The sequence below is a fragment of the Osmia bicornis genome, chromosome 3 (genome assembly GCF_907164935.1).
Source record: "Osmia bicornis bicornis chromosome 3, iOsmBic2.1, whole genome shotgun sequence".
Lineage (NCBI taxonomy): Eukaryota > Metazoa > Arthropoda > Insecta > Hymenoptera > Megachilidae > Osmia > Osmia bicornis.
This window is the reverse complement of record NC_060218.1, coordinates 691,725-706,228: the sequence shown is the minus strand read 5'-3', so window position 1 is coordinate 706,228 and position 14,504 is coordinate 691,725. Positions and strand designations below refer to the sequence as shown.

General features: G+C 36.3%; 1 protein-coding gene across 1 annotated transcript; it reads left to right on the top strand.

Moving 5' to 3' along the window:
* The first annotated feature begins 8,067 nt into the window (after positions 1-8,067).
* Positions 8,068-11,681, top strand: LOC114879603. The gene is made up of 4 exons (XM_029194665.2): positions 8,068-8,534; positions 8,623-9,971; positions 10,049-10,510; positions 10,893-11,681. Exons 2-4 carry the CDS (start codon positions 9,684-9,686, stop codon positions 11,010-11,012), a joined length of 870 nt encoding a protein of 289 aa, XP_029050498.1. The 5' UTR covers positions 8,068-8,534; positions 8,623-9,683; the 3' UTR covers positions 11,013-11,681.
* The last annotated feature ends 2,823 nt before the right edge of the window (positions 11,682-14,504 follow it).

Genomic DNA, 14,504 nt, shown 5'->3' with positions numbered 1-14,504 from the left:
AAAATTTTAATGGAATTAAGCATAAGAATAAGCTACTGGATTCATTGAAAATATAACAATAAATGATAATAAAAATTATTAAGTGAAAGGATCTTTTGCAATATGTTACATGTCACTGATATTTGAATTAAACATTAAATATCATGCAAATAATAATAATAAAAATAATTATACAAAAAAACTAGATTTATTAAAATCTAGTACTTAGAATCACATGGTGAATGTCACTTTACTCCACATATTGCCATATTATACATGAGGGAATAAAAGAAAATGTGCGTGAGCGTGTGAGGCGGAGTGGCAATTATTAGAGAGGGATAACGACCGACGACCGATGGTATCGTCGGAAGAAAAAAAGAAAGATTTTTTCTTTGTAATTTTAGTATGTCACCCGAAAGTGTTAAAATTAAATTTTCACTATACTGACATGTCACTATATTATAAACTGATACCCCATTACATTACATTTAAAACTGGTTTAGTAGAAAGAGTTAAGTATCATAAAAGTAACATATAAGATTTATTCTATTTTCTTGCATGCTCTTAATTTTCAAGAATCAGATATACTTTAATATTCCAAAAAATTTTAAAAATTACAAAATCTTTAAAATCTTTAAGACTTTTTGAAATTTCAGAGACTTTAAAATTTTCAAAATTTCCAAAAAATTTCTAATTTCTAATAATTAAAGAATTACTCAAAAACTCGTAACAGAATATCGAATATCCATCGCTACAGAGCGCTAACGTTTCGAGCTCTTCCTCGTAATCCATGCAACGCTCGTCGTAAGTACGAGTCATAAATCTAGACAAACAGTCTTAATGATTTACTGTACCCTACTGTACTTGCTTTTCCGTCGACAGTAATTATGCTGGTAATTGTTTATTTTTGTATTACTCTCGTACTACTTGTACCAGCCAGATTATTCTTCTGCGACAAACTGTTACAATCTTCGTTATTACGAATCTTTGTGAATTAAATATAGACATCTACCCGGTGTTTTTCATCTAAAACATTTCAATTAAATCCACAAGAACATACAAACAAAATCATTTGCATATCATTCACTAAACCTGCTGCGAATTAAATATAAATTAATTATACTTAAGTGAGTTTTATATATTCATGGTCAGATTCGTTTCTTCGCTGAACCGGTTAGCCAATCAACCAATCAGAAAGCTAAAATATGTATATGCGTCAGTGTTTTTCCTTAATAATTCAAAAACGAAGCTTCAAACAACATTGTCGCAAAGGAAAATGTTGTTCAGAATCACCCCAGCTACCATCCCCTTAATAGACTAACACTCTTTCTTGGGACACCCTATATAATATAATAGCCTCCCAGGTATTTGTTTATGTGTATAAATACAGAATCTGCAGTTTTGGGGGCATTAATGTATTCTTACGTCCCTGATCGTTTTAATATACGCAATGATTTACGACTACGATGATCATGTAATCGATTGTCGCGCCGCGCAATGATTGTCTCCATTCGCCTGTTTTGCTCAACGTTCCATTTCGTATCTTTTCTTTGCCATCAATAATATTTGACATTCATCGTTGCAATATTTAATAATGAAACCAGACCAGTTATAACTTGAAAAAGTTTGAATTTTTAAACGGAACACTGAAATTTAAATGGTAAAAATCGAAATGGAATTTAGATTAAAATTAGACTCTGAATCATAGGTTGACTTAAAACTTAAGCTAAGAGGAACGATCTTTATTTTGTGAAATAAGAGGATGATTTAAAGTCGGAATGACGCAGATTGGTTTCACATTTGTCAATTAGCGATGATCAAGTAACAATAGATGCGCTCGCACGCACGAGCAATAAATATTTTTCCGGACTATGGTCTTTGGCATTCTAATCAATCGTGACGTCATCGAACTTTGTTGCACTTGAAACCACGTGGCGATGTGTCAGATAGTTAAACTTGTAATTATACGCTTTGATAACGATACTCATTGTTCTGTCCAGTTACAATTATCATTAAACTAACTTTTTCGTTAACACGTTCGTTTGCCAAGTCCTTGAAGCGAGTTGGTCGCTGTGTGCTGTAATGTTTGAATACTACGTAGGTATCTAACCCGCGATATCGCGTGAGCGAACATTTCGAAATTTTGATAATTTGAAATTTCAATCTCTTGAAACTTAATCTTAACTTTCTCCTTTTGAATAACTTGTTCGTTACAGATTAAGTTCTTCGTGTGGGTAAAAGATACTAAGAAACTTAAAATGGCAAACAACGTGCATTAGGTATGTTAATATAAAATACAATATTTTTCACAAATTACAATCTTTGTTCAGGCGTACAAATTATCTAAAAACAGGATCAATTGTTTGCTTAAGTCGGAGTATATTCAAGCAAAATTAAGAAATATTTATAAAAGCCTTCAAATATCATGTCTTTGGTGACAATTTCTTGATATCTTGATAAGTTGTGATAAACTGTTCTGTCTCGTGTCGCAAGTATGTTAAACATAAATTATCGGCACGTTTTTCAGTGATACGGATGTTCTTTCTTTATTTCCTTACGAGAAATGTTTGTTCCGTTATTTTTTCTTTCGGATAGGGACTATTATCATGGGTGAAATTTTGACAATATTAATATTGAAAGTAATTTAAAAAACAAATAACATAATTTTTAATTATTAAGCAGTTACGAAATTTATGAACAATAAATAAATTGTAATTCAAAGTTTCCCGTGTAAACGTTTAGGCACAACAGGTAGGAGGGCACAGACCTTTATGTATACGTACTGGGTGTCCTAGTATTAATGGTACAACCGTGATAGGGATGATTCTACACGAAATAAAATAAGTCGAAAATATGGAAAAAAACATTTTTCATTTAAGTTCCGAAGAAACACGAATACGCGTCGAATTCAAAATCCTCCTTTCTCGAAGTCGATTAAAAGAAAGGAAAAGTTGTTATTTGCTGAATACGTCTACACAGGAAACTGTACGCGTTCAGGTATGTAAATACACGTGCGAGAAAGTAATGCGAATAATTCGCGTATACGCTGATATGTGTACATTAATGTACAAGCATGCAGTGGCTTGCACGTAGTGACTCACCGAGCTTACTGACGTCACCAACGTGCTCGAGGGGCAATCAACCGTCAAGCAGCGTAAAAATCTTCTGGATCACGAGTGACATAGAGCGCGATTGCGTGGGTGAACGCATGAAGCTGAATGGACATTGGATACGTGTCGTTTCGATCGAACCGACGAAACTGGAGAATATTGTTACGTCATCTTGTTACATTTCAACATTCCTGATTCGTTAAAAACTGAAAGGTGGAAATAAATAAGGCCGCATAACTAAATTTCTAAGGAAAACAATTTTTTGCTTAAATACCGAAATTCTATATTTCCGTCTTTTTCTTTTGTTACTAGAAATGCTAAAATTTATATTATGCTCGATACTGTACATTTTTTTTATTCAATACCATTCTTTTTCTTCCACTTTAACGAGTTTCTAGGAGAACCTACTTTGTCCAATAAAAGAATCCAAAGAAATCACCTTTTTAGTATACATAGGATTTAGAACACGACGCGACGTGACTTATGGGCAAAAGTGCCAAGAAGTCTTAAATGGCAAATAATTTGATTGCGAAAGATGCTTCATTGCGAAATTGAAAGCATCTTTACTTCTGCTTAAAGGCTGAAAATCTAGTGAATTTTGAATATCTTATAAATTTTGTAGATTATGTTTTTGCCAATTTCCTAATCTCTTATGGAAGTCATAACCCTTTTGAGATTTCATTTTCACTTTTATTACTAGTACTCATGGCAGTAAATGAGTTTGTTTCATCATATCTCTAATTATTAACCCCTCAATATCAGACATAATTCTTTTCGGTTCTAACTCTAGAATCTTGTTTCATAACTCACAATGGAAATTTTGAGTAGATTAATTGCATGCTTGCAACAATAAATCTGTCTGTCAATGAGTTCAGAAACAAACGAATGTTAGAAATCAGATTATAAATCACACAGTCATTACTATGTTAGATCTACATCACTTCACTTCATAAGTTTCCCTCTATTGAGGGTGGCATAATCTAGGGACTTGGATCTGTCCCTTTTTGCCCAACGAAAAGTTATCGGCCACGCGCATTATCGCGCCATTTTCAATTACATTATTTATGCTATATGCTTCTGTACTTTTAATTCCACTCATACTTGTCCGTACTTTTAAATCTCACACTCTTTCTGTACTTTTAAGTCCACTCATCTTACTCGTTCCTTTACATTCCCCTTTTAGTCGCCTCTTACGACAGGCAGGGGATACCGTGGCCGTATTCTAAGCCCCCCGAGCCACAGGGGGTTAGATCTACATCATTCCTCCGTCAAAATAGTGCGTTACCTTCAATTTTTTTTTTTTAACCTACTTTATTTTTCGTTTAAATCACTAATTAACGAGCAGTTTCACGTTATATACAGTGATTCTATGGGTCAGATAGACCCCAGCTTAACAGTTATAGAGTTAATAATGTAAAATTACTTCCGATTAGAAAATTATGAACTTTAAACACGATTACGTTGAGCATAAGTGTTCATACGTGTTGCAAACAGTCGGTATGATCTATTTCCGCTCGAAATCTACTCGGCTTATTAACGGAGCTGATTTCGCGAGGAATTTCATCTCTCTTACTTTGTTGAATGTTAAGAAACTTCGTGTACAAAAAATTAAGAAATATTTCGTTAAAGCAATAATAAGTATTAAATTAAAATACATAATTTGTAAGTATCTACATTAATCTACGTCATCTATACAAAAAGAAGGTAATTAAGAAAATTTATCTAAATATGCGTTAATTCGGAACTATACAAATTTTATTCGAATTAATTTATGCATATTATCAAAACACTCAATCTACAAAAGCGAATTCATTTTTAAAAATAGCAACTGAAACTATAAATCTCAGAACAGCAAAAGCCCATCAACCAATATTTTGAGGAAAAAACCAATTTCTATTTTGATCTTTTTTAATTCTTCATTAATTATTTTGATTTTCCTCAACAGTATTCTAGGGATAAAACGATAAAAAGTGTTATTTTAAATGTTATTATTCACTAGGTCTTAAAAAGTGGACTTATATTGTTTGGGAATTTATGGCTCCAATTGCATTGTTTATGCACAGGCATACCTCCGAGATATTGCAGGTTTGTTCTCAGGCGATTGCAATGAAACAAATCTCGCGATAAAGCGAGTCACAAGAATTTTTTCAATTTCTCAGTACGCTATAAAACTTATGTTCACGATAACAATAGTCCATTAAGTGTACAATAATTAATATGATATAAAATATGTTATATTTCCGATTTATGTTATTATTTTCTAAATGTACCAAAATTTAGTTTTAGTAAGCGTTCTCGCATCTTTGGTACATAGTAAAATAACTAACTTTAAATTTAAAATTTCGCGGGAAAGCGCAGAAAAATTTTGATGTAGTAGCATGCCGAGTGTAAGTACATACCCGCCCAAAGTATTCTAACGTTAAGAGTATAAACCACACAAAACAAAAGGTTAGAATTTCATATTAAAAATTCAAAATCTTACATGTATGTCCAGCTCATTTGCAAAATTGATTAACTGCAGAAACTAAAAACTAGAAAAATTAATAAATTAGTGCTAAATTTTTCGAAAATTCTCACAGTGAAATTAATCACTTTAACTCCAGTACGGCTCATATGCGTATCCGTATTTCTATATACGGCCTATCTAAAACTTCCCTAAATTCCCCCGAAATACTCCCTAAACACTTCAAACAGAAATCCAGAAAAAAACAATGAGAAAACAAAGTAGTACACTTACCTAATCATAATATCTCGTCTCAAGACGATCCCCAACCGGCAGAAGCTCATTCAGTGAAGAGCACGTATTACCTTCCTATACAACACTTCCGGTAACACTATTTCCCTTATTTCTTTATATAAGTGTACGAGGCGTCGATAGAGAGATAACTAAATCACTACGAAGGGGTCAGTTCGCGGCGAGCACGTCTGTCAATCTGTTAGTACCACTGCCAACTCAGGGACGTCGCACGGGACCGCGAAATCAGGCGACCTCCCTCCCCTCCCGCGAGGCTAGAAAAAAAGGTGTACCACACGCGATTGGGGATAATAGCCGACCATTGACAGCTTCACGGAAGTAATAAAACTCACGGTTAAGGATAACTAAGTGAAGCACGAACCTGCCTGGTGAATAAATAAATTATACACCGAGAACGGAAGTTACTCCTTGGATCTTACCGATCGATCATTCGGATGCTGGTAACCATTTTGTTTTTGTGGCTGCGAGTATCATTGGGATAGATAAGATGATCAAGCAGCGCCGGACCAAGGGGCTCTAAAGGGGGCTATAACCTTGGGCCCACTTTTCAGGGGGCTCCATTTTAAGCTTTCCGCTTACTATGAAATTAGAATAAAATTCAATTTTTGAACCAAGGGGGCTTCGAAAATTTGATATTCCCGAGCCCCCAGAATTAATATAAATGACCTGGACCTAAGAAAATAGCTTTGGGTAACTATACCACCTTGAGCCTGGATTTTTTTTTATCCGTTATAAGTTTGAAAGTACAATTAATTACTAAGGATAATTAATTATAATAAACATATCCGGCAGAAATGATATTGTATAGTCATGAATATGGTTAAGTAAAAAAGAAGAGATCACCGAAGGGCCCAGTCTCTGCACCCCTGTGCCCTGTTCGAGTTAAATTACTATAGAAGACTTTATCCACTTTAGGCACCGGCCGTCAGGCAATCATCCTATTGCCGTACCATAGTATCATGAATGACGGTAAGAAAAGCCACCGAGAGCCGGTTGCCACGAGTTCCCCTGAAATACTGTGTGCCGTTCACTCTCTTGTATTCCCACGGTCCACTTCGCAAACAGAAAACAATGTTCAGTGATTGTATTTTCAATCGCTCCGACCGATCATAAACACACGTGGGGGTTCGTCTTGACGGATGTGTCAGGATACTTGATATGTTTGTTACCGTTGCCTGACGGTTTAATGAAACGGACAGAGACAAAGCACGATTGTTACCAATCTAAGGTAATTCAAGAACAGATGAGTTATCAGAAGAGACGATATGCGCGACCTTATCCACGGTATGAGAGGATAATGTAAAAGATGATAAATTGAGCATTTGCGTGGATGTACAGTATTGAGCATGGTGGAGTTTCCTAGGGAAAATGGTATTTCTCTATACTACCATTTTCCCTAGGAAAGCTTACAATGCTCAGAACTGTACACGATATTCTTCACCTCATCCAATGATGTAAACAACGAACACTATTTTACCTAAAGTTCGAACATAACGATCAATTCAAAGAATTTCACATATGAAACGTTCGTGATCCACAATGCTCCTTATTGCGTCTCTTGCCACTTTAAGAAGCAACTGTAAGATAATGACCCAATTAGATGTCATTTACACGTGACTCATATCGTCAATTTATCCATGTCCGGCCGCTAGGCTTTACTACCTTGCACGTAAGATTATCCACGTTTGGTATAGAAAGGTAAACCGCATCGAATAACAGGACAATAATAGCCACTGCACCTGCTAACTTCAATAGAAATTGTCGGTTTACATTCTCAAACATTCTTAACCTCGACCACATGTTGCTTAAACTTAAAATGTAAAGAAACAAAATTCATTTAACACTTTTTAGAATGATTTGCATATTGAATACAAAAATACCTAAATAATAGATAATATAAACACTCCGGATCTTATTTTATTTCTCAGAACCGAAGTGGTATGATCGTAATGGTTGACAAATCAGACGAAGATGCGCCTAAATCAGCTGGATAATAATTACCACAACAGTGTATAACAGCGTTGCATCTGTGGATGGGGGTGTAAAACTAGTTTGATGTCGACTGACGTAGGAGCTCTCATTTTCTTCGGCCACCTAGTATACACATCCGGTCGGCCAACACTCTGCAACTTTCCTACTTCATTCATCGACGCATTCTGTGGCCTTTGAAGGTTGCACAGGCAGAAAGGAGCGGGCACAGTCGCGCGCCGGCGATCAGAGCCAGCCGCGTGCTCGCCGACCAGTTTCAACATAATAATTCCTTCTTGGAAATACATATCGTATTGCCACCACATTCTGAAGCATCTCGAATACGAGTAATATCGCATTCGTTACAAGTGAATCGAGCTGCGAACACTTTGCACACTATCTTCCCATACCTTTTTCTGCTCAACTTGTTGCGCTACTAAGAAGTACCTTCCAAACGATCGTGCTATTATGTAACGATGAAAACATCAATGCCATGTTACAGATACTTAAGTGATAATATATTTGAGTATGATTTTTGGCAGATATTTATATGAGAATAATATTTCTTCTGAAGAAAATTGCTACTCTATAATTCCTTTGGGATATAAAGAGAAAAGGTACTTGTAGGTTATTGGGGCACAAAATGAGGGAGTCTAATATCTAGAGTTCCACTTGGATGGAGAACTGCGCATGCGTATCAGTACATCCACGTAATAGACTAGGTTAGAAATTTGAATGCTAAAACTTCCTTGAAATTTTGAAATTTTGAGATTTTATACATCATTTATCTACATACTCAGTTATTCACAGATATCGAAAAAATTATGACAGCGTCTGCAGGAAGTCATAATAACAGAGAGAATGGCATCGTCAATGAAATGGGAAACTACCAATGACTGGAATACCACCGTCATCTCTACGTCACCTTTGGGTCAGTAGCCATGACGTGGCTTTCACTGACTACACCAGCACAATCTCCATAGGTATTGCAACTTCTTGTAATCTGATGAACCACTTTCCTTAAAGATGCAACTATAAGGGAAAGGAAGTAAATACATCCAAATTTATTAGTAATCATAGAAACATAGCGTAAAACTTTCTAACAAAATAACTCCAAATGGTTGTACACAATTTCTGATGCACAAACTTTCCTCGCCGCATTCCATGCTCAGAGATATAATGGTAAGGATACGGCTGGGAACGGTGCTCGATACCAAGCGAACTCCGCGTTCCATCGAAAATTCCGTTCGTTTCGATTCTCAGAGCGCACACAGGTATTCGCGCTTGTGGCGGTGCACGTGCGCGAGAGCACTCTTTGGAAGGGTGGGAGGTTATCGACGGCGCCTCCGCCGAGAAGCAGAGATAGGACACGAACGAAAAAGGAAAGGAGATAGTTCCAGTCGCACACATGTATAAAATTCCTATAGATGTTGCTTGAGTTTGTGTGGAATACGCGAGTAGTCAATGGTGGGGAGGAAACGTGAATGATCCATAGAAGCCGGTACCGTTGTGCACTTCCCTCGCCGAACATGTGTAAGCTTATAGAGAGTAGTATACGTATAGAAGAGAATGGAGTGGTGTTGAAGCGGGTAGGAAACGTCAAAGAAGTGGTGGGGAGTAACAGTCAGAGAAGTGGGGTGCGGGTTCGGCTTCGGCTTCGGCTTCGGAAATGGCCGCGGGAAAGTAGAGAGCGTTACGTCGTCTGGCAAGCGAGCCAAAGTTTTTCGTGTGCAGCGCTCGTTAACCCGGCGCTTCGGGCGATTCACCACACTTTCCACCACGGTGCCATGTTTTGAGAGGAAAAAAATTAAAATCGAGTAATAGTGTAAAATCTTGGTGGTGAAGAGCAGTGCGGGCGGTCGTGCGCGAGGATGGCCGGCGACGACGGTGCACCACCGAACAATGAGATCCTCGGAGAGGGGCAGGCCGCGTCAGTGCGGGGGGAACCGCATTCCAGAGTGGGCGGCATCCTGGAATGCGATCCCCCCGGTAACAAGAATTCGTCGAGCGAGCGAGCCTGCGACGACGACTGCGACGAGTCTGTGATCGCCGACGACAGCGGAGGCGGTGGAACAGTGATTGCCGGCGATAACGGCGCCCTGTGCCGATATGCCATCGGCACTGCCAATACCGCTATGTCTTTCATCGAAGTCTGTCAGGTAACAACCAACTGTCAATCTACCGTATGGCTTGCAGACGTCAACTCAGAAGCACCGTTAAATTACGTTTCTTCCAGATACGACTGCAGCATCTATTCCCACACTTGGTCTCCTCTACTCGGTACAATCTCTGCGAGGATTCCATAGAACTCACCGCGGAATGTTTGGCCAACGACGTGATACGGTATCTGCTGAAGGAAGATATCTATCTCATATCACGGGACCCTGTATCGAGGAGCATGAGGCACAACGTGTATCAGATGTTAAATAAACACAGCATATTGTTCGCGAGCATGGTGAACCGTTTGAACGTCGTGCCGGATACGGCATACGAAGCGTTCATGGGAGTCGCAGATGAGCTCTTCTTACACGGCGGTGTTACTTGGGCGAGGATCGTGTGTTTGTACGCGTTCATGGGCAGGCTTGCTCTGTGGGCTCGTGACAGACGAATGCACGCTCTCAAAAAGAGATTGCCGCTTTATGTGTCAAGATTCATCGGGGAAAAGGTGGCACATTTTATCAAAGGGTATGGAGGATGGGTAAGTACCACCTCTTTTACAACTTCCTTACAAAATAATGTCACAAATAATTGTGAGCATTTTTGGTTTCATATTAAAACTAAATCTAAAGCTAATTTAAAACTTAAATTTAATAAGTTTTATTTTTTATTTGTTATTTTATTACTTTAATTTATTATTAATAAATATTGAATTTCTTTTTTAACCATTTATGATCTTTAACTTTTTAGGTTAGGCCTAAATCTAGCCTTAATGTCACATTAACACTACTCAAAATTATTTCTAATACCTATTTATCTGATACATATTTCTCATACATATTCATATTTTTATCAGTTTCAATAAATTAAAATTTGAAATAGTTCACCTTTTTTTTTAAATTTAAAAACGTGTTTGTTTTTAGGAACAGTTGTGTATAGAATACCCTGTGGCAGAAGAGATCAGTGGAGCAATCTGGAGGAGTCTTTTAATGACAGGTGCTACTTTGGGTTTGGTTGCAACAATTTTAACAGTGACCTCCTGATAAACTCTTAGAAATTAAATGATGCAGGGTATGTTTCTGGTACAACCTATCAGTGTACTTATATTTAAAAAATGGAATTGTGTGATTGGAAAGCTGTCTTCAGTCAGTTTAGATTTTATATAACAAGTTTCCTATTATATTCATATTTTGTAATAACTGCAGCTCTGGACTAGTTAAATTAATGAGAAGATACTTTATTTAATGTTATCAAAATATAATTTCATGTAATACTCAAAATTCATGTTTTAGACATACATTAGATGTACAAATTAATTTGGTGCCTTTTTCTTTTTTTAATTCAAGATTTGTTTTCAAAAAGTCATATTTTAGAAATTCACAAAAGCGCGGGAAAACATTCAAATTTAAATTAGTAACATTAAAGGCCCCTAATTGATTTTTACATGTAATATATACATATAGCAAACAGGAATCTCAAAATTGTATTGAATTTAGGTAGAAACAATCTAAATGTATTTATTTATAATTTATTTTAGTTAGAAAATATATTAAATAATAAATTTTCCTTGTCAATCAAACATTGTCATAATAAATATTTAGAATTTATAAATCGGCACAACAGTGTCCGTACAGTAACATTTTTTAAACAGCAATGAATATTATATGTGGTAGTTTCTTAAAAATTTTATACAAGTATTTAAAGATAATAAATATTTCTAAAAAAAATATCAATTTTCTTAGTCTGTATCTATTATTTTTTACATCTTTTATATCCCTGCATTCCTCACATCCCAGCTCTCTTTATGTTCGTGCATCCCACACATCCCTGCATTTCCTATGTACCTCATTAGAGATCGAAAAATTGTGATGAATTTAATTTCCATTTTTACTGTCAGAGGGCGCTATTTCGCGGTACGAAATTTTTGCCCCTAGGGGCCGTATTCACAGTCGCAGACTTAAGATGTTTTTGACTAAGATAGTCTTATTCAAATAAGCAATGCTTAAGTCGCTATGTATTCACAGTCGGCGAATAAGACCGACTTAGTTAAGGAAGCGATGCTTAAGCTTTGCTTAGTGAAGTCCATGCTTAACCCAAAGAGGAGGTATAACAAGAGGCGACACTCCCGGCGGCACCTTTGATGTCGACGATTCGCTGTCCCTGGGTTGTATCAACGAGCGGGAAGTTTGAATGAATTGGATGTAATACTTTCTTTTCATAACAATCTTTTACAACTAAAAACCTTTTTGCATCGTTTGCATATTTGAACATAAATACACAATTATACAATAGTATGAGGGAAGGTTTCGGATAATATATTTCAAGACATTACAATATTTACAAATTTAATACAACATGCAGTTTCCTATCTTTTCTAATGCAAGTTTTAAAATCCCTATTGCTGTATTTAAATGTCTAATAAATAACTTTAATAAATATTCTAGAGGAAAATTGTTGCAAGGGTGAATAAAACCAGTTACATTTCTACATAAATGATACATATTTTTACCTACATGGGTGCGAGGTAAAATAGAATGTGCATTTGAAAAAAAGATGTTTTCTAAAGTAAATAAATAATTGTAAAAGGATTCATCTGGATTGATGTAATGTCTCCCTGATGAGATGGACCTGCAATTGCTAAAGATCAAACATATTTATTCTCATTTATCTAAATTATTTATTCTTATGTATTTAAATGTATTTTTATCGGCTATGTCTACAACACGAATTTTTGCTGGAGGCTCAAACTCAGGATTATTACTGCTCTCTTCTTGAATATTTGTATCTGATACGAAAATAGGAGGACCCATGTACTATTTTAAATGCTTACTACATACTCTGTGGGTCTTGTGGTAGTGTTCATATTCCGAAGCAGGAAGATATTCTCTACCACATGCCTGAAGCCAGAGCTTGCATCTAAAGAACATAATGATATAAATATATATACTTGAAGCATGTTATTAGTAAATCCATCTGAAGCGTGTAATAAATCCATCAATGCCATTAACATTTTCCACGTTTCCTGATAATTTTTCTCCATCTTCATTTTGGTTTTCAATTTCATCTTCTTCTACAAGAATGTCATTGAAAATTAGGACTAAATTATGCAACACAGCACATGCAACTACCGTTGTTGTAGAACATAAGAACTTCGTTGTTAAACCCCTTGTAAGACATGGAAACCGGCGCTTCCAAACACCGAACGCTCTTTCTACTATCTATCGGGTCCTGATCTGAATTTCCTTGTACTTGTGTCGATCGAATAATTCAATATTAATTTGTGCATCAATCAGTCGACTAAACAGTAGCAGTATTACCTTATTTCTTCTTCAGACTATGGATTCCGCAGGGGTGTCATGAGAAAGGGCAGACAAAACAATCAAACGGGTCACTCCCGTCTCGATATTCGTGGATATAAATGTATACAAATTATGATCAATGTCCTCGATATCATCGATATCCGCAAAGTCCAACTCCATTTTGTACTTTTTTAAAAATAATTTACCACAATTAATCAAAATAAATCGTTCAACACTGCACAATAACACCTTCAAACGCGTGCTTAAGTCCTCAATATCGACGACTTAAAAACATAACCTCAATGAAGCCAAATAAGAACTTGTTTTCTACAAATAATTTACTTTCCTAAGCAAATGCTTAAGTTGATGTTTAAGACGTTGCTTATTCGGGACTGTGAATCTAGCCGATGTCTTAAGCACATGCTTAAGGCCAGCTTAGAAATAAGTTGCGACTCTGAATACCGGCCTATGTCTATCACTATCACTAATTTCGCCCCTACAGGGGCCGGCGCTTTTTCGGGACTTATCTGTCCCCATGTTGCCCAACGAACACTACCGTCCACGCGCATTGGGGTTGGCAGTGCTGCCAACCCCAAACCCCGCGTATTTTTTAAATTTCTCCTCCTTTTCTTTTCCATACTTTTACTTCTGTAAACTTATCTCTCCATACTGTTATCGTGGTCGGTGTGTGTGTGTGTACGTGTGTGCATGTGTTAGTGTGGCCCCTTTTAGTCGCCTCTTACGACAGGCAGGGGATACCGTGGCCGTATTCTAAGCCCCCCGAGCCACAGGGGGTAAAAGTACGTCTAGTCTTGTTAGATCTGTAGTCACTGTATGTACTACGCATGAAGTCACTGATTAGTCACTAGAGACTGTACCTTAGGCGTTACAGTTTAAAAGATATTTTCTTAAATTAAAAAGAAAAAAAAAGAAAAAGAAAGACTAATTCTGTAGTGTTACAATTATTAAAAATATATTTTTCAGATATTGATATAGTTTTATTTAAAGTAGTATACTTATTCAAACGTAAATACAATCTATGTACTACTCAAAATATATTGATTTATTGATCGATATCAGAATGTAGGTATTTTAAAAATTTCTAAAATACATAATTAGTTAGCGAACTTACTATTATCTGACTCTTTTTGTATTCATTTAAATGTGACAATGTTAGTAAAATATCATTGTGTAGATCATTGATCTTTTGACTGCTGAATTAAACACATGATTTCA

What these genes read in the sequence shown, in the direction of transcription:
- LOC114879603 (XM_029194665.2), top strand. Translation starts at nt 9,684, where the DNA reads ATGGCCGGCGACGACGGTGCACCACCGAACAATGAGATCCTCGGAGAG. An exon ending in CTTTCATCGAAGTCTGTCAG is followed by an intron (nt 9,972 to 10,048) that starts GTAACAACCAAC and finishes CGTTTCTTCCAG; the next exon opens with ATACGACTGCAGCATCTATT. An exon ending in TCAAAGGGTATGGAGGATGG is followed by an intron (nt 10,511 to 10,892) that starts GTAAGTACCACC and finishes GTTTGTTTTTAG; the next exon opens with GAACAGTTGTGTATAGAATA.